The sequence below is a fragment of the Podarcis filfolensis genome (genome assembly GCF_964270895.1).
Source record: "Podarcis filfolensis genome assembly, chromosome: 9".
NCBI lineage: Eukaryota > Metazoa > Chordata > Lepidosauria > Squamata > Lacertidae > Podarcis > Podarcis filfolensis.
The window spans coordinates 46,761,878-46,782,583 of record NC_139610.1 but is presented as its reverse complement, the minus strand read 5'-3'; the positions used below and the strand labels follow the sequence as shown (position 1 = coordinate 46,782,583).

The window sequence follows — 20,706 nt, the reverse complement described above, 5'->3', positions numbered from 1 at the left end:
AGCAAAGTTGCTTATGTAGCATACTGTTGGCATCAAAATGGCAACCTGTATTTTTTCACCATTTAATCCAGCTTTACCTTTTCCGCTGAAAATCCTATACTTTAAAAAATAAAAACCACCTTATTGCCCTTTGAAATATTAAGCCCCTTTTTATATACTCCCATTATTGGGTCCTTTGTCCTTTTTGTCGTACTTTTATTTGGGATTAAGTTGTGCTGGTGGGTGGCAGTGCAGTCCCCCCCCCCCATTTTGTTAAGCACAAAATCTAGGAGAATTGAGTGGGGGAAAAGAACATTTTGTTCCAGTTTCATTCTGCATTAGCTGCAGACCATGTTGGGCCTACGCTCTTCAGTCGGCTTTAGGAATTTGTTCTCTCTTAAAGTTTGTAAAGGTGATGTTTAAGTGGCTGTTCCTTGTTACGTGTGCTAACACTTATTGATTCAAAGTCATTTTGCCAGTTCAGTATGGACACTCTGAAATACTGTTTACAGTTTTGGTAACAAGAATGGAGATGGTTTGAGCCTCAATAAGCTATTGAGCTCTTTGGGTTATTGCAGATGGCAAATTTGAACTTGTTTGCCACTTCTGCTTTTGTGAAAATTCCCTTTGAAGTATGATCTCAGAATGTTTCATTCTACTTCCAGAAGCTCTTTGTCCCCTGAAACAGGAAACCGTTTCAGCTACTGTAAGTAATTTGACGGATAATGACATAGTAGGCTCTAGTGTTTGACTTACAATTGCTTTTATAGGTTTAGGCTGATGTTTTAGAGCATTCTAGGATTCAAGTCTTCAGACCTGATGAGATTTAAATATTAATCCTAACTAATCTGGGTTTGTTTATATTAAAATCGAGAGAAACTTGTGATTCCCTATTAAGTCAGGCAGATTTGAAAACGTATACTAGAATTAGCACTGGACTTCAAATATTGCAAAAGTCTTCACTCAAGTTTTTTCTTTTTAAAAAATGGATCGGGTGTTCTTCTATACTGTATATATTACTAGATACTCTGTTAACTAGACAGTGTTCACCAGGAAAAAGGCAGGGAGAGTGTGATCCTGCTCATCATTCTGGATCTCTTGACATCTTTCAGGATCTTTGACCCATGGTATCCTGCTGGAATGATTGACAAGGATTAGGATGCTGAATTTGGCTCATTAAGTACCAGACTAAAATGCTTCTCTTTAACATACTGTAACAGGTAACAAACTAAAGTCTTAGTCAATTATTAAAACACTGCCAAGGCCAGGATGTGTTATCAATTACCTCTTCTTTATATAGTAAACAACCTCCAAAGCCAATGGCTATTCAGGTTTGTTCACCTAGCTGGTATATAAAACGTAATTTTTTGTTCTGTCCGCTAGCTTTTAAAAATGAATACTTTATTTGCTGTGGCTTTTATTGCTGCCTGCTTTCCTGACTTTGCCCACCACTTCATGCTAATCAGGTACTAGTTAACTTTATTTCTATATCATTCATTTCAGTTCTCCTCTGTAACACAACTGAAAAAGAAAGCCTTGTTTAATACATATAGTTGATTTTTCCTTTCTCCAGCCTGCCTATCTATCTATCTACCTACCTATCTACCTATCTATCATCTATCAAAAAAAATTAAGTGGATTGCATAGTGATAAAGCAGAATCTTTATTCCCTATTGTAAGAAGGGATAGTTGGGAGCCATTACAATAAAAGGGAGGAAACTGAGAATAGCAGAACAAATCTGTTCTTCCAACACACAGATGGTTACAGTGCAGAGTGGATGAAAAGTTCTTCACTAAAGAGCCTGGTTTAAGTTATAAGCTCTGTAGGAGTGATCTAATTGGTCTGGGGGAAAACAAACCCTCAGCACTACTGTACTACTTCAGTGTACACCATATGCAGATGTTGTGAATGAGTATTATTTGAGTCCTGAAATGTCATGGTTCTCTTTTTCTTTTTAAAAGCAAGGGTTTTTACTTACTTTTCTGCTTAAACACCCTATTTCATTATTATTATTATTATTATTATTATTATTATTATTATTATTAAAATTTCTATATCTGCCCTTCATCTGAGGATAAGATTAGATTATAAAAACACAAAAATGTTTAACATAGTACCAAAAAACAAAACCCATTATCCCCCCACAGTGTTATTATTGCATATGCAGGAAGGTGTACACATGCATTTATCTGCTAGGACTCCCCCCTCCCCACTTCATCATTCTTTTAAATATATATTTTCCCAACAGCTACAAGAATATAACACAAACCAGTGCAATGTTTTGTGATTTTTGTTCACAAATTCCAGGAGTCATCCATCTACATGATAAGATCCTTGTTGGCATCCAACTATCTTGAGAGACAATGGAGTGTACCTCTGGGGGTGAAGTCAGATCTCTGTGTTTGTAACCAAAGTGACCTCCCCAGAGCACAAGCCTGGGCAGTGTTGTATGGTGGTCCTGGGCTCCTTAGACATGACCCCCCCCCCCCGACCTCACTGATGTGAACCAAAGGAAAACAGAGCAATATATTTGACACCAGCTTGGCTGCAGGAGTTGCTGGAAAGAGGTGTACAGGACACCATCCAACCATCTTACAGACTCCACTCCGGATTTGTATAGGGTTTACTCCTTAGCCTTTTCTTTTCCTGAAGGTATCCAGCAAGGTAGCAGAGGTTTAGGGTCAGAATTTTCCTTCACCTAGATGGACTACCTTCCCAGGTTGACAAGCCCCACCTGCTCCTCACTTCCCTCTATAGCACAGGCAGAAACCACCTTCTTTACTGTTGGACCCACTATTGGTCTCATCCACTCAATCTTCTTGAGCCTGTCTTCAAAAGCAGAGAAAATCCCTAACTCACCAAGAGTTTGAAACTCATCAGCTACCCTCACCCAGTTTAGCTGGAAAGGTGAAGGTGTTTCTGGGGTGTGGTCACTGTCACATGCTGACAGATTTTAGGAACCATGGGTGACATCTGAGTGCTGCGTGGGGACCAAAGGTGGGCAGACATCGTGATAAGATCTACAGCCATTGTTTTAAGTCTTCCAGATCAATCCAAATGAGGATTTATCTTGCCCAATACTTCCTGAAATGTTTCCAAGGTTTTGAAAATAAGAATTTTGTGTTGTTGCACTTTCTATGAAATTTTATCACTCTTATAGTCGTATATATAAAATTAAGGTGTCTTGCTCCCCCCGTAATTATTGTGTTAATAGGCTTATCGCAGAAACTTTGACTCTTACTGCTTTTTGCCACTAGATGGGAGACTAAAGTTAACAATGTTATGCTTAGGAAATCCCTACTAAGTTTTCTTCTAGAAGTTGTGTTTTTGTTTTTTTTCAAAATAGAACCTCACATTGGTTCCATATAACCCTAATGGGATTGCAGTTTCTAAACTGATGTTTTGCTTTTCAAGAATAAAACAATGTAGTACAGATTAATGCAGGTAGATTCCATTCATCTATTGTTACCTGTCTTTTCTTTCCAAGTGAAAGTGCTGTGTTCAGTGATCATGAGGCAAAATTTCCGAGGGATGAAACAAGACAGGTGAGAATTTATATATGGTTACACAAAATGCTGCACTTTTAAGAGAATGAGAACATTGTGAAAAGTATTTTTAAAAAAATTCATAGCAGTTACTGAGATTAAATACAATGCAGTGGTGAAGTCTCACCTGCTGTTACCTTTTATATTTCATTTTCTCGATTGCATTAAAATGTTAAGTGCAGTGATGCTGTGTTTCTCATCAAGTCTCCTATTCACATTTTAAAGGAACTGTAATCTTGCACTGACTTAGAATGTTGCAAGATGAACAGCTGTTAGCTGTGTTCTATTGCTTCTCAAAAGCATTCTATTTTGGCTCATTTCAGCAGCTGAAGTTTAGCTGTACTGTACCCCTGAGATTGCCCATTTTGGCAAACCACCTTTTGGTTACAGGTGGAAATAGATTTGCTCTTTACTTTCCCCCAGACTATTCATTTAGCACAGGACTGGCTAACCTGTGGGTCTGCAAATGTTGGGATTCCAACTCCCATAAACTTCTGCATTCTCTTTGTGTATAGTATAGTAAAATAAAATAGACTGCACTTTCTACTGAGATGACAGGCTGTATGGTGCATTGGTGCTCCTTTGGCAGCAGAGAGGAGGGATGCCACTGGGGCCAGGTGTCCTTTGCTGCAGGAAGCCAGCTTTGCCAAGGTGGCAGAAAACTACTATTACTGGCAGCTGCCCTATCAACAAAAGCAATCAGAAGCTCTGAAATAGGATGCTGCAGGCTGTTGAATACAGAGCCCTTGGAGGGGCCCAGTCTCCAGGCCCTTGGGCTGTACTGGTCTGGAGCTGGCATAGTGAAAAAGAACAATAAATCACCTGCTCACCTTCTGTTGTGTCCTGGCTCAGAGGACTTGGGATGTGGCAGTATATTCCTCCACATCACTTGCCCCACCCTACTTATGATTGATTTGATATTAAATGAATGAATGAGCACAGTACCAGCTAGACTAGGGAGTTTCAAAGTTTTACTGTTTTTTAGGTGACTGTACCTAGAAAGCCTATGTTGTTTTGAAATGTAAATTGTTGTTGTTTAGTCGTTTAGTCGTGTCCGACTCTTCGTGACCTCATGGACCAGAGCACACCAGGCACTCCTGTCTTCCACTGCCTCCCGCAGTTTGGTCAAACTCATACTGGTAGCTTCAAGAACACTGTCCAGCCATCTCATCCTCTGTCGTCCCCTTCTCCTTGTGCCCTCAATCTTTCCCAACATCAGGGTCTTTTCCAGGCACCCCACATACCCAAAATATTCCAGAAATGATAGGAAAATATATGCTATTGGGTTGTCATGGTCTTAAAATGTTTGCAAGTATTCCAGTAAACAACCACAGCTAAAACTTTGTAACATTTAAATCACATAATGTGCACTTTTTATTTTTGTTCCTAATCTAATATTTCGCTTCAACTACATTTGCTAATGATAGTTTTTTTATTAGAAAATTTTATTAGTATTTTTTATTAGCCACTTAGGCAGCTAACATGCATGTACTTCTTTTAAAATTTTGTTTTCTAATTAGCATGCTTAATTGATTTGGATCTGATTCAGCACATTGGAAACCTTTGTGGGGGAAAGTTTGTCCCCAGAAGACTACAGTCACATTCACTGCAATATCTAGGTTGCCCAAATAGCACAATATGGGAAAAACGCCCTTATAATGTACTATGGAAATGTAGCAGTAACAGCCTCAGACTAACTCTGTTGGAACCAGATAATATAAATCTTTATCACTTTTAATGTGTTTATATAGGTAGAATATAAAATTGTAAATACCTGGAACAGCATACCGGTTTTGCATGCTCCAGTGACTATCACATTTAAACCTGGTGTTCAAGGCTTAGTAATGGAAGTGAACTCCTTATTCTTCGATGATCCTCCAGCTCCACCTGGTGAACCTGGAAAGCCTTTTGATGGCCTTTGGGACTATGAAGGTGAGGTTTTATGAAGGGTATACAACACAAAAAGTGGTAACATTTCAGGCCTAGAAAATTAATATTGATTCAACTAGCAGTTTTTTTCTAGTAGTATTAATGTGCATCAAGAGCTCATGCGTACAGTGCTTCTTGAGATGAAGTATTTCCTGTTAACTGAATTGCCAAACAAGTTCAAAATGAAGGAACACTGTGCATTTCTTTTTCAAAGTGCCATGAGCACTAACTGGAATAGGTGGGATGTTGTAGAGATGGATCTCTGCTGGCAAAGGGTCATGCCTGTTGCGGTTGTGTGTGGGGACTTGCTATGCCGGAAATAGTTTGATGGTGTAATGGTTCTAGGGGTTGCTCGTGCGTAAGTTGCCGCCACTCCTGGCTAGGTTACCTGGTTGAACCCTTTCTGTCTGGACAGCCTCTAGCTTCGTGGCTGTCTCAGTCGCTGGCAGAATCCGTCAGTGGGCGTTTCTTGAATTTCTTCCAGCAAAGAAGTTCTTTGACGCCAAGTCTCCTCCTACTCTCCCTGCGCGGGAGTCTTCTGCGCAGGGAGGGTGTGGGCAGCGGAGGACCCGTACTCTCTCCGCTGGTCTCCGGCGAGGAGTCTTGGAGCCTCCTCTCCGATTCCCCCATCTGCCCCCCTTCTCCACTGGTGTTACGCTGATTTCCTTCCCCAGCAGATGGGCTGCCTCTCTCCCTACTGGGACCCTCTCTGGCATCCCTCTGGAGCCTTCCCTCTGCCTCTAGCTCCAATGGCAGTTCCCTGACAGATGGGTATATATCTAGAGATGGTGGCTCTTTCTCTCACAGTAGCCCAAAAGGTGGCTTGGGCAAACTGGATCTAAGGTCCCTTCATTCATTGCAGAGACCCCAGGATCATGCTCCCCCTATTTCAGCTTAGAGTTGGCAAAGACAGCCCCTTTGAAACCAGTGTTTGTGAACTGGAAGTCTGTACCTCATGCCTCTTCCACTTAAGGTTGCACAGTCAGATCATTGTTTAATCCTGGTCATTATTTACATTTGCCCTATACACACAACTTTATTCTTCACTTACTTCAACCTCCGAAAGCTCCTACTAAATGTAGTAGGATTTTAACTTTTTGTAATAACATGATAACATTTTAATAGCCAAGAGCATTTTGTTTTTGTTTTTTAAAACAACTCAGCTAATTCAGCATGCTGGAGGAAGGACTTTGGGCATCCCAAACAGCAGTTCCACATGAAACACAACTAACCTTTTCTAAAATTGATGGGAATTCTCTAAGCAGTTTGTGGTATGCTGTGAAGGTCTGCTGTTCACTGGGGATGAAGTAATAAACAAAGCATGAAATATGCCATGGATATGAATAAAAGCAGATACTGGTCCATAAAAATACAGCAACTCCTGCCATGAACTTTAGTGTTCGAGATACAGAAACCTAAAGTGTCTGCAGTCATCACAGAGCACCCATAGATATGGCAGGACCCAAAGAACTAAATAACACTGGTCAACAACAAATTTGTTGCCTGCGTTTTTTCAGCTGATTTAGGATGAATCTGATGTGCTGAATCAAAAAATCACATTGGTTTTGCTCAATCAGGTCAAGTTTTTGAGCTATTGCCACATGTCTTTTTTACGTTTTTGTTCACATGTACGCTTGTGTGGAGCTTTTTAGAAGAAGTTGGTGGGGGTAAAATGCCTTGTCAAATAATTGTTTTGATTGGAAATGATTATTTTAATGACAAGAAGTATTCAGGTCCAATAGTTCTGGGTGATTATGTCGAAAAGGGATCAGTTTGAAGTCATGAAACCTCGAAATCTTCCATAAATTGGTGTGGCAAAGCATAAAGTTGGGGGATCAAAACTAAGTTAATGGGGCAGCCGCCCCACAAAGTATCCTGATCTTCAATCAGCACGTCATCCTGTAGCTCATTGTGATGAAATTCCAGTGCCTATCTTCGGAGAACTTCCTGACATTAGTGACGAAGATGCCTCCAGTGTTGAAGGACATGAAGAAGAAGAAGTGGTTCTTGAAGATGATGCTCCACATCCATTTTCCCAAAAGGAGTTGAATCATCTAGTTCGTGACCTCAGCTTGTCAAAGGACTCTGCCGAACTGTTGGCATCCAGATTGAAGGAAAAAAACCTCCTCTCTGACAGTGCTCGCATCAGCTTCTTCCACAACAGGCATCAAGAGTACCTCCGTTTTTTCTCGGAAGAGAAGGACTTGGTGTACTGTGCAGATATTGCGCAGCTTCTGCTCAAGCTTCTGCTCAAGTACGAACCCAAAGATTGGAGACTGTTCATTGACAGCAGCAAGCGATCACTGAAATGTGTTCTGCTACACAACGGCAACCAGTTTGCCTCTATACCCCTGGCTCACTCGAGTACACTGAAGGAGAACTATGAAGCAGTGAAGTATGTGCTGGAGAAAATTGGTTATGATCAGCATAAGTGGTTTATTTGTGTTGACCTGAAGATGGTGAACTTTTTGTTGGGACAACAGTCTGGCTTCACCAAGTACCCATGTTTTCTGTGCATGTGGGATAGTAGGGACCGTGCTCAGCATTACACAAAGAAGGACTGGCCTGTGCGGGAGGAATTGGTGCCTTGCAAAGAAAGGAACGTCATCAACGACCCTCTGGTGGACAGAGACAGAATACTCTTCCCACCGCTGCACATCAAGCTCGGCTTAATCAAGCAGTTCACCAAGGCTCTGGACAAGGATGGTGACTGCTTCATTTACTTGTGCCAGGCATTTCCAGGATTGACCATGGAGAAGTTGAAAGCTGGCATCTTTGACGGTCCTCAGATCCGTCAGCTCATCAGAGATCCAGAGTTCGGAAACTCAATGAATGAAGTGGAACTGGAAGTGTGGAAGGCATTTGTTCTGGTAGTGAAGAACTTTCTTGGCAACAATAAGGCCAGAAACTACGCAGAACTTGTCAACAACATGCTGACTGCTTTCAGAAACCTGGGCTGCAACATGAGCGTCAAGATGCACTACCTATTTTCACATATGGATCGGTTTCCTGAGAACCTGGGTTCAATGAGTGACGAGCAGGGGGAGAGATTCCACCAGGACATGAAAGAGATGGAAACCAAGTATCAGGGTCGCTGGGACGCAGTCATGATGGCTGACTACTGTTGGACTCTGAAGAGAGACCTCCGTGCTGCTGAGCATTCCAGGAATTCCAAGAAACAGAAGTTCAAGCCCTGAAGTTTGAAAAATGGTGAAGCAACATGCAATTTACGTGTACTTACCTTTATCAATGCCCACCATTCAGTTTACAGAAAACCTGACCTGATGGAGAGCAACGGATGCCATTTCCTGATTCAGCAGTGCAAAAATACCCTAAATCAGTTGTAGAAATCTAGACAACATTCAAAAAGTAAAAAATTGTTGCCCAGTGTAATTAGTCCCATGAACCCCAAAGAGCTTTGAAGGTGAGCCCTTCCTTCCCCTCACACACATGTAACATGGCAAACCACTTTTGAAATTGAAGGTTTTAGAAGATGGTTTGTTGTTCAAAGGGGGGGAAGTCAACAATCTTACTCACTTACTGCGTATGCACAAGGTTTTGGACATGACTAAGTCAACATGTTTTTTGAATCACAGTGTATGGATTACATGGAGGGGAACCAGATTCATCCAGACATGAACCAGTTTGTTAAATCACTACAGAATCCATAGAAAGATCTTATCTGAAACAAGAACCCATGCGCTTTTGAGTTAAACTGTATGTGAAACATTTAATAGATGTGAGAGTGAACTATGATAAAGATGAAGAATTTCTTGCCTTTCTGAAATAATAATAAAATTCCTTGGTTAATTCTCTTTCCCCTTCCTTCCGAACCTCACACACTAGCATTCTGGTATTATTTCTTTCACAGTGGCTGAATCCTTCTTTTTGAATAGTGCAACAAGAAACTATTTGGAAGTGGAAGTCTGCCCGTAAGTTTTGCCATGTAAACAACGCATTGTGTCTATTACTTTAGACTTTGGTTTATAGATGAAGTCCCACACTGTTACATTCTCCTGAATGCCTATCAATGAAATTGTCATTTGAGCATGTGCAGTAACTATCTCAAATGTACATACCTCAGCTTAACTGTGAAGTGAACGTGGCTTCTGTTTTCACACATCAAACAGCAATATTTCTCAAGAAACTGTAAGTTAGCTATAGATTGTGGCTTACGTCATGTTTACATGGCTTCAAACGCCAGCAGTGGGAGTGCACTGGAGCCAGAGTAAACAGAATGCATACGTAGCCTGAGCTTTCCTAGCTCCAGAAAACAATGGCTAAGTCTACCCAGAGTGAAGGCAACATACTCCATTTTATGGCAGCACTCACAACATTTTGTTCTTTTCTATAATCTGCTATGGAATTCATTAAATTGTTATGCTGACTGTTTTGTATTCCTATGAAACCTGTTTTGACAATGCCATTGATTCCCACCCACCCCTCATCCTCATGATTTTGTTTTGCTAGGCATGGCCAACATCTTGTATTACTTCTTTCTGCAGGAGATTGTATTGAGGTAAGTAGAATTCTACATAATAATAATAATAATAATAATAATAATAATAATAATAATAATAATTTATTATTTGTACCCCGCCCATCTGGCTGGGTTTCCCCAGCCACTCTGGGCGGCTTCCATAGAAAACCAAAAATACACTAAAATATCACAGATTAAAAACTTCCCTGAACAGGGCTGCCTTAAGATGTCTTCTGAATGTCAGGTAGTTATTTATCGCTTTGACATCCGATGGGAGGGCGTTCCACAGGGCAGGCGCCACTACCGAGAAGGCCCTCTGCCTGGTTCCCTGTAGCTTTGCTTCTCGCAATGAGGGAACCGCCAGAAGGCCCTCGGCGCTGGACCTCAGCATCCGGGCAGAACGATGGGGGTGGAGACGCTCCTTCAGGTATACTGGGCCGAGGCCGTTTAGGGCTTTAAAGGTCAACACCAGCACTTTGAATTGTGCTCGGAAACGTACTGGGAGCCAATGTAGGTCTTTCAAGACCGGTGTTATGTGGTCTCGGCGGCCGCCCCCAGTCACCAGTCTAGCTGCCGCATTCTGGATTAGTTGTAGTTTCCGAGTCACCTTCAAAGGTAGCCCCACGTAGAGCGCATTGCAGTAGTCCAAGCGGGAGATAACCAGAGCATGCACCACTCTGGCGAGACAGTCCGCGGGCAGGTAGGGTCTCAGCCTGCGTACCAGGTGGAGTTGGTAGACAGCTGCCCTGGACACAGAATTGACCTGCGCCTCCATGGACAGCTGTGAGTCCAAAATGACTCCCAGGCTGCGCACCTGGTCCTTCAGGGGCACAGTTACCCTATTCAGGACCAGGGAGTCCTCCACACCAGCCCGCCCCCTGTCCCCCAAAAACAGTACTTCTGTCTTGTCAGGATTCAACCTCAATCCATTAGCCGCCATCCATCCTCCAACTGCCTCCAGGCACTCACACAGGACCTTCACCGCCTTCACTGGTTCTGATTTGAAAGAGAGGTAGAGCTGGGTATCATCTGCATATTGATGGACACCCAGTCCAAACCCCCTGATGATCTCTCCCAGTGGCTTCATATAGATGTTAAAAAGCATGGGGGAGAGGACGGAACCCTGAGGCACCCCACAAGTGAGGGCCCAGGGGTCTGAGCACTCATCCCCCACCACCACTTTCTGAACACGGCCCAGGAGGAAGGAGCGAAACCACTGCATAACAGTGCCCCCAGCTCCCAGCCCCTCTAGACGGTCCAGAAGGATGTTATGGTCGATTGTATCAAAGGCCGCTGAGAGATCCAGCAGAAGTAGGAAACAACTCTCACCTTTGTCCCTAGCTCGCCGGAGATCATCAACCAGCGCGACCAAGGCAGTTTCAGTCCCATGATGAGGCCTGAATCCTGATTGGAAGGGATCCAAATGGTCCGCATCCTCCAGGCATGCCTGGAGTTGTTCAGCAACCACGCGCTCAATCACCTTGCCCAAGAATGGAAGATTTGAGACTGGGCGATAGTTGGCCATACTGGCCGGGTCTAAAGATGGTTTTTTAAGAAGCGGTTTAATGACCGCCTCTTTCAGCGGATCTGGGAATGTTCCCTCACAGAGGGAAGCATTCACCACCCCGCAGAGCCCATCGCCCAGCCCTTCCCGGCTTGCTTTTATTAGCCAGGATGGGCAAGGATCAAGGAGACAGGTGGTTGGTTTCACGCGTCCAAGCAGCCTGTCCACATCCTCGGGGGTAACGGATTGAAATTGATTCCATGCAACTTGACCAGACAGAGCTCTAGCACTCTCCCGCCCCAGCCCTGCTCCCACGGTGGTGTCTAGCTCCTTCCGAATATGAGTGATTTTATCTGCATGAAAATTTTCTGTTGTTAAATTAAACGAAGCAAACATTTAACCAAGTAAGGTTTGATTAGGATGCTGTCTGTATATTTCCTGTTTTATGAACACAATAATTCTCACATTTGTGTATGCTGACATTATAGAATGCATGTATAAATCATTAACATAACCCCTCTGCATCTTTGTGGGTGGCTTCAAAGCCGACCGTGCCATTAGGTAGAGTGAGTCAGTTGCCTTAGGCAGCAGATGCTAGGGGGTGCCACCCTCTACCGTTTTTCATCATCCTGAGTACATAAAACTTGTGAATATTATTATGTGCACATTGTGCACCCAGTCTTCTATTACTGTGTAAAACGAAGCAAAAGAACACCATGTGTTCTTCTTCAGAGTTGCAAACAGCTGCGTGGAATTCTATGCATGCCAATTTAAAAGTAAGCCTGCTGAGTTTAATGGGGCTTACTCCTAGGTAAGTGAGTTTAGGATTGCCACCTAATGTGACTATCTTTAGTTCACTGCTGGGATTAAGATGATGAGTAAAACTCTGTAAAATTGCAGCTCTTTTTATACTAATATTTTTGCACCAAGTTATTTGATTACTATATGTCCGCTATTTAACTTAATGGGGGTCCTGGCCATGGCATCATCTAAAATGCATTCATGAATAATTTTCAATGGATGTTCAGCGGAAATTACTCATAAATGAGTGTATGAAATAATGGGACCTAGTTTCTCCAGATCAGATAAGGTCATTTTGCTAAAGAATTTTGCAAGCAATTGCAAATAATGGTACAATTGGTTGCTGCGGTATAATTAAATCAATGGTTTTCCACAGTTTGCTTTATGAGCAGAGTTTAAATAGCCATTCTCTGTGCTCAAGGTTTTTTGGTTTTGTTTTAAATCTCGTTTTCCTTTCTGATCGCTTTTTTTTCCTGTTGTGGTAATTACAGACAATAAATTCATTTCATCATCTCCTTTAGTGTTAAGTAACATAAATCATGGCAATACAGTTAAGCAATGCCAACACATCTGCAAATCATTTGCAAATTGGTTCCATGGAGCTTATTCGATCAAATTAAATTAAAAAAATCTCTCACCTGTTGGCACATCCTGCATTTACATCAAAGTTTTTATTATGCTATAAATTTATCTGAGACCATTTCCCTTTCTATTTAGTGCTGAGCAATTCAGCATTCCTTAAAACCATTATAAGCAATGCATATATATTCCCATAGAAAGGCATTTTACATTTAGAAGCTAATAATCATGGGTTATGCTATGGAGATTCATAATAAATTATTTGCATACCATCATGTTTTAGAATTTTGTACAGCATCAATATGTTACTGTTTCAGTAGGTTTTTACTGTTTATCATGAGTCAGTTTATATCTGTGCAATGTGAACAGAATAGGAATTATATGGCATATATTATAATGATTTATTTTTTCAGTTTTTGATATACTTTCACAGAAGATCTTAGATAAGTAAGAACATCTTATTCTAAAAACTTTTCATGCTATAAGAATGGAATTGGGGAACACATTATTTACTTCTTCGGCAAGCAGTATGATATAATACGAGCGCAGGTGTGTTATGGGGAATAGTGTTGGACTTGGAATGGGGAAATCTGGATTGATATTCCCTGCTCAGTCATGAAGCTGGATAGTCATCAAGTCCAATTCATTAAGTATCCATAATTTGGAGGATCATAAATGGGGATGTGCTTGCAAGCTCATGCAGTTCCTCCTCCCTTCTCATCTGCTGATTCTTTTCTCCATTTTCATGTTGCTCTAACCACAGTTTGCTGTGATGTCCAAATCAGGCAAACTAAGGTTAGTAATCCCCAAAGTCTGGTTTGCAAACCTACTTCAAACCATGCATTGGAAGTTAGTACTATAGTTAGTACTATTTTGGGGCATCTCAGCAAATGTTGGAAAGAGGAAACCAAGGATCAGCACTCAAGGCTATAGGTTTCTGGATTAGGACATGATATCTGAAAGCTCACCTGGGTGTGTTCTCAGTGATTTTATGTCAGGTAAATGTGCAGTAATTGCACTGAAATTAAATAAGAAAAAGAAATTAATTTTGTGGAATCAAGCCTAGCTTTATATTTCTCATTTGTTATCAAGAAATATGTTCAGATAACAATGTTTGTACAGATGTGAAAGGTATATGAGGGTGGGGTCTCACTTTCCCTATACTTTCTTAAATCAGTGTTAAACCTGAGATGTTAAGCAAAATATATGCAGGACAGAGTGAATTCACACACACAAATTTCCTTATTATGTAGTATACTACTATTTAGTCTTATAGCAACAAATTTTAAGAGTTATATCAAACAATTATTGTGAGATTTTGTTTAGGAAACAATTGAAGTGGAAATGGGAAGTGTGATTTAGAATCAGCAACTTAAATCAAACTTTCTCTTTGTGGTTTATTCATGATTTAAGGCTGCAATCTTATATACACTTACCAAGGAAAGTCCCACTGAACTAATAGGGCTTAAGACTGTCCTTTATGGTAATCTTCATTTAATTCACTCCAGCCTGGTTCAAGGTGACTTGTGAATTCTGCTTCAAAGCACACACAATTGTCGTGTGAATCTTATCTTCTGAACAACAGTTTTGATTGCATTTAGACTTTAATATACAGCATGAGATGCGGCGTCTAAAACACAGATGAAAATGTGGCTGTATCATTGTTCCCAGAAAATGAAATAAGCTATCTGGGATGCCAACACCCTCTGGGTTCTATCCAGCAATATACTTGAGGTGAAGAATACTGAGAGCAATTCACAGCAGAAATCCACAGCTGACAGAATATTTATTGAATAACCTATTTACTATTGGAGCTGAACAAATAATAATTCTGTGTTTGAAACCAGTACAGACAGAGCTAACAGGTGCAGGGTGGTTTGTTTGCTTTGCCATCATCAGTATTTAACTGTGATCCTTAAACAAAGGGTTCTGACTACAGCCCCAAAATTCCAGTTGCTTTGTCACCAGGAGCAAAGTTATTATTAGATCTGGCAGTTGCTGGAGAGAAGAGTGATGTTCTCCTTCCCAGCTTCATAAACAAAATTAAACTGTGGGTGTTAGGATGGTATTGAATGTTAGTCCTATTCAGAGTAGACATGACAAACTTGAGTTCATTAATTTCAGTGGGTCTCCTCTGAACAGGGCTTAGTTGAATATAATGTTCAGTTTTGCCTGCTGTTGGCGTCGTGCTTCAGGTTACCTTCCTTGCTGTTTGCAAAGAGGGGAGCAGCAACTTCTACTCTGCTGCTTAAGTTTATATACGGAAGCAGAAGGGAGAAACAGGTTTGGGGGGAGAGAAAAATGGAGACAAGAGCCCTCTTCAGTTAATCAAAAGTCTGTGAGAGACTGCATGGAGATGGCGGCAGACATATTGGCCCAGCCCCCATTGTTCCCATAAACACTCATCGTACCCCCTCTTCCCCTGAACTTTGTGTGTTCAGTGCAAAGGTCGGTAGAGGGAGTCTAACCACATTCAGCTGAATGTAATTGGAATCCTGCGTGGGCCTGGTTTGCTGACTGTAGGAAGGATTCTAGCTATATTTAGCTGGTTAGAATCCCCCTGGGCACTGAATGTATGACAGTCATAGGGCTCATGTGCATGCTTATTCCTCACTCTAAACCCACAATGTTCTTCTGAATGCCTGAAGAGGGCTTCAAAAAGGGAGAAATGTGAGTCAAGAAAAGAAGAAAGCAAGGAAGCAACGGAATGGAGAGAAGGAATCTGTTCCAAATACAATAACTATTGAAAGACACACTTGAAAGACCAGTTACTATTATTCCCTGCTTACGGGAGACAGAGAGACATACCTGATGTCACACTGTGTGTCCATGGCAGATCAGGACTTGACTGCAGAACTTCACATCTGTGCCCAGAGGCCATAAATCAACCTCCATTTAGGGTTTCAAATTGTTTTCAGTGGGTCCTACCCTGCTCCTGTGCCTTGTAATGATTGCTTGGCAAACAAACATGAGCAGGTGATAATGTTGACCTTGATGGAGCCAAAAGCTTCATCTGTTGATTTATGCAGATTAAGTTGCTTTAAAAGAACACAGGTTGGGCTGTTGGATTTTTTTGCTGGTCAGTTGGTAGCCTGACGACCTTTCTGAACTTCAAATATTGGCAGTTGTGGAACAGTGCAAAGTGTACGTCTGTAAAGACATTTTATTCGAGAATAAATGATGACTGAGCTCAAGTTAACCCTTTCATGCATACAAGTATATTACAACATTCATTCATTCATTCACTTCCTCTTTTATTCACCTGGGGTATATGCAGGGAGGGAAAGATGTAGATAACCAAATCAAGGGGATGTTTTTTAAACTGCAACCACCCTTCTGGACAGCAGGATCTAGAATCAATCAACAATGAAGGCAGTATGTTGAGGACAAACATGAATAATACTGGATTGAGAGAAACTGCATTTTTGTGCTACAAGCAGATTAGTGTGTACATAGCCAATGTCAGAGATATGGCCTCCTGGAAAAGGAAGGAATGGATCTCTGAGGGATCTAGCTGGCTCCTAGAGTGGCACAGATTTAATGCAAATGCTGCCTTTGGCACATTCCTATATCTAAATTATTACCCGTCTCCTTTGATGTTAATGTTGCAACTTCAATACCAATAGTTTCAATTAGGGCATCTCTGTAAAGAGCTAGTGTAATTGCTTTTGCAAGCAGCTGGTGGTTGCCTCTTTACAAATGAAATCCTGTAATTCCTGCTATTTATTTGAATTAACGTTGGCTTCAGGGATTTATGCTTCCTTTTTAATCCATTCTGTCAGATGGTTACTCAGAGGACATATTGAAATTGAAACTAAATAAGAAGTCCACTTACTTTTTTGTATACTACCTGAAAGTCTTCCAATGACATGAATATCTTTCTTTGTTCATTATATTAAAGCACTTTCTAAAACTCAAAAGTTGCACTTCTCTTAATTGAACTTCTGTATTAAATTTTTGAATAGATAGAATGGTATTATAAATGTTTAAAACAACAGCTGACATTTTCACAGAAGCGCTAACAGGAACTTCAAGTGCAGCAATTCAGTGTTATCTTGATAATTAAGCATTGTGCTAAACTTTGTTTTAAAATGGTTATGTGGCTTAATATCTTGTACTGATACAACTTTATGTGAAAATAGTGATGACGTTTTTAGAGTGTATTTTGTGTTCCATTGTGCAGAAAGGACTTCCGTTGACATTTAAAGCTGATATAAATGGGGGTACCTGGAATGGCACAGCAATTATTCCTTGGGACTACTTCCCCCCCGGTGTGGACAAGATGAATTCATATGCAATCCATGGGTCTGGTATTGGGAGAATGTATGAGGCACTTTATCCAATACCACAAGAAGAGATCAAAGAGGGGCAGGGCCCTAATTTGTGAGTACAAAACACCCACGTCTCTCTCAAATTGCTTTCCAACTGTTCCTGAAGCTTCTTTTTATTCTTGACGGTAACTGCTTACATAACACATTGAGAAAATCCTTCATTCTTTATTGGGATATACTTGACTATTTATGCTGTTTACTCTTCATATTGACAAGTTCATAGTGTACTGCTAGGACCTATTTTATGAAGTGTAAAAGTGGTAAATACAGGAACACTGGTGACTGGATCATGGGACGATAGGCCAGTCCTCATTTTTCCACAGTGCAGTGAACATACCTTTTCCTCAGCTAACTCTGGAAATGCTTTTGTGGTGAAGGATAACTATATATTATCAGCCAACATCCATTATGTCTTATGTCTAGAAGGCTTGTTCAGTCCTGTATTTAGCACATATGGCTACCAATTGCATAAGTTGTTGTGGTTGTTACATTTATATTCCACCTTGCCTCCAAGGAACCCATTATAATATTGCCATAACCCTGTGAGACAGGTTTGGCTGAGAGACTGTGACTGGCCCAAGGTCACCCAGTAAGCTTCTTGGCTGAGTGGGGACCTCCCTAGTCCTAGTCCAACCAATCTACCACCCTAGTTCTTGTCATTATGGAGGAATCACAACTGGCACTACCAGGGCCGAATTTAGGTTTGATGAGGCCCTAAGCTACTGAAGGTAATGGGACCCTTTATATGTCCACCTGTCCTTTGTCAACAACAAATTGTCAATGTTTTTTGTGTTGAATATATGCTATATGCTATATGGTAATTTATGGACCTAATAGGTATCTAAAGCCATTTGCACATAACAAATAGGAGCCTACACAACACAAAACACTGTTGCTCTATGTAGGTTCTATTTTATTTGTTTTTTATCTTATACTTTGGAAATGTACATCCAGTTTTTTTCTTTTAAATTTTGTGGGGGGCCCCAAGAGAGTGGGGCCCTAAGCTATAGCTTGTTTAGCTTATATGTAAATCTGGCACTGGACACTGCTAAAAACAGTATGAATTCCCCTTTGGGAATGACAGGTACTGATGATGTTCCATTCTAGGGAAAACTACAGAAAACGGCATTGGTACACCATTGGATTGAATGGGGAGGGGGCAGCCATTTATCTCTCCATATAATCTCCTGAGATTGTACAAGGAGAAAATGAACACAAAGAAGAGACCCAGTGCTCAGCCACCTCAATGAGTGGAATACCAAGCAAATTTGGATTCTGAAGTTGGCCTGCTTCTGATTTGCACTTCAGCCCAGGAGGTGCAGATCAGGTGAATCTACATTAGATGCTCCTATCCAAAACAGTATTGCCCTAAAGCTATCATTTTAAAATTACGTATGTTTTTTTTTAAAAAAACTTGCTATATATTTAGGACCTTAACTACTTGTGCTGATATTCTTATGTTTTGTTGATAGCCATCTTCTAGAATATTTCAAAGATTTCAGTCTGAAGGACATAATGGGAGAAGACTGGAACCAGCCTCCATCAGATCTGTGGTCATAACTTCATCAACCTCTAAAGTCAAGTCAATCATTGAGAAAAAATAATTACAAAACACGTAACAATGTGTTGTGCTTCGATATGAGGTGTCAAATATTTAATTAGTTGTGTCGTCTCATGGTGTTAGTGAGTCAGCCAATTAAAATAAATGAATTGATTGGGCCTTTTAATGTTTAGCTTGTTGACTTCAGGTGTCAATATATATCACTATTTATATATCATTGTTTCCCTCAAATTCTTGTTCTTTGGTTTAATACTTACTTTAAACCAAAGGTCAAGAGCTTGGTCATCATTTATGCCAGGAATTTATATCTCACTCTTCATAAATTTCCCCCTGGATGACTTCCTGTAGTAGTATACAAATACAAGAATAAATATAATCAGAACACAGCAAAAAGAAGAATCAGTAACAGATGAAAGAGCATCATAGTAACCAGAAACTGTAGAAATATCATGACAGTACTCAAGAAAATGAAAAGGTATTTGCCTGGCACTGAAATAATATAAAAATAAATGCCAAGCAAGTCTTCCTGGGGAGAGTATTCCTTATTCAAGGCACCACAGGAGCCTGTTCCCATATTGCCACCTGCCATAGCTGTGATGCTGTAAGAATGACTTTAAGGCACAGCTGGATTCATATGGAGAAAGATGTTCCAATAGATATCCTGATCTCAGGTAATGAAAGCCTAAAAGGTTAGCATTATGTCAGCCATAAAGTTGGGAGGATCATAACATGCTTTCACCCAACACTAAGGAAAGTTTTATTTTCTATCTCTTCCTGGAAACCTTGTTGAATTCTGTTGTAGCACTATTGGCTAAGCATAGTTTTTGAATTCTATCATTCACATGGGGTCCCAAGAATGTAAAAGGAGCTCTGCGGGATAATACGATAAGATAATACGATAATATGATATCTTTATTGTCATTGTCCCTTGCGGAACAATGAAATTGAAAACTACATAAAACTACATAAAACTACCACAAAACTACATAAAACATTCAAAAACCCCTTAAAACTCTTGAAACCCCATTTTAAAATACACTATACTACAGAGACCCCTTATGCTGTGTTTAGAACCAGAATTGCATTAGCATAGAAACTGTTTTTCAGGCGGCTAATCCTGGCCTTTATAACCCTATACCTTCTTCCAGAAGGCAGAAGCTGAAAGAGATCATTTCCGGGGTGCGGTGGATCAGACCAAAGGCCCTTGTAGAATAGCATCCTGTTCTTGCAGAGACCGACCAGATGTCTATGGGAAGCCCACAAGCAATATCTCACACTTGTGGATTCCAGCAACTGGTATTCAGAGGCATACTGTCTCTGACAGTGGAGATAAAACATCAAATCTTCATTAGTCACCTGCAGTCCCTGACAGTACTGATTGCCATCAGGGATCACACTACTGAGTGAGGATAATAATTCCATTTGGTAACAAAAGAACAGTCATATGAATTTGCCTGAATTATGCTATTAAATATTTACCCTTCTTTCAGCTTCCTTTTTTAATACCCCCTTTGACCGTTGGAAGCAGTTATTGGCCTTAAAAATGGCATTTTGCAATGTTACTTTGTGCTGTTTACCTAATTGACATCTTGATTGCATACTACGATTAATGAAATTAGTGGTGATCATTTTGCTCTCCATCATTTATGTATATTGGGCCCTCTGCAACCCTGGTGCCCAAGGATATTGTAGTTAACTTGCTGGTCATCTATCAATGTGGTAAAATGGCAACATGGTGTTGAATGCAATTGCCTGAGATCAAACACTATTCTTAAGAAAATGGTTGCAATTCAAGTAAAATGAGCTCCGGGGATTAATTTGGTCCATCATCCCTTAAGCCTTCACTAGCATCCCTTTTTAATTTGTCATGTAAAGTGTGATTTCAGGAACTTTAAAGTGTGCAAAGTTTGCTTTGCAGAGTGTTATTAACTAGAAGGATTCTGGATTAATTTAGCAGCCAGGTCTGCTCTTTCAGCCATAAGCCATGCTGTCAGGG

General features: G+C 40.7%; 2 protein-coding genes across 4 annotated transcripts; both read left to right on the top strand.

Moving 5' to 3' along the window:
- The first annotated feature begins 241 nt into the window (after positions 1-241).
- Positions 242-18,876, top strand: LOC310742429 (UPF0462 protein C4orf33 homolog). 3 transcript variants are annotated; one of them, XM_083571935.1, is made up of 8 exons: positions 242-1,199; positions 1,363-1,445; positions 3,468-3,525; positions 5,277-5,457; positions 9,326-9,386; positions 9,925-9,973; positions 17,002-17,201; positions 18,622-18,876. In XM_083571935.1, exons 2-8 carry the CDS (start codon positions 1,372-1,374, stop codon positions 18,707-18,709), a joined length of 711 nt encoding a protein of 236 aa, XP_083428061.1. In that variant the 5' UTR covers positions 242-1,199; positions 1,363-1,371; the 3' UTR covers positions 18,710-18,876. The 3 variants fall into 3 exon arrangements, with proteins under 3 accessions (XP_083428061.1, XP_083428060.1, XP_083428062.1); XM_083571934.1 differs by having other exon boundaries at positions 242-1,445; XM_083571936.1 differs by lacking the exon at positions 9,326-9,386 and having other exon boundaries at positions 242-1,445; positions 9,960-9,973.
- LOC310742736 (uncharacterized protein) lies at positions 7,144-9,244 on the top strand (the record flags this gene model as incomplete). The annotated part of the gene is made up of 3 exons (XM_083572155.1): positions 7,144-7,324; positions 7,710-8,577; positions 9,192-9,244. Exons 1-3 carry the CDS (start codon positions 7,304-7,306, stop codon positions 9,242-9,244), a joined length of 942 nt encoding a protein of 313 aa, XP_083428281.1. The 5' UTR covers positions 7,144-7,303.
- Positions 18,877-20,706: the final 1,830 nt, after the last annotated feature.

Coding starts and splice junctions, on each gene's coding strand:
- LOC310742429 (XM_083571935.1), top strand. CDS start 1,372: ATGAATACTTTATTTGCTGTGGCTTTTATTGCTGCCTGCTTTCCTGAC. Junction 1,446..3,467: donor CACCACTTCATGCTAATCAG/GTACTAGTTAAC, acceptor TTTCTTTCCAAG/TGAAAGTGCTGTGTTCAGTG. Junction 17,202..18,621: donor GAGGGGCAGGGCCCTAATTT/GTGAGTACAAAA, acceptor TTTTGTTGATAG/CCATCTTCTAGAATATTTCA.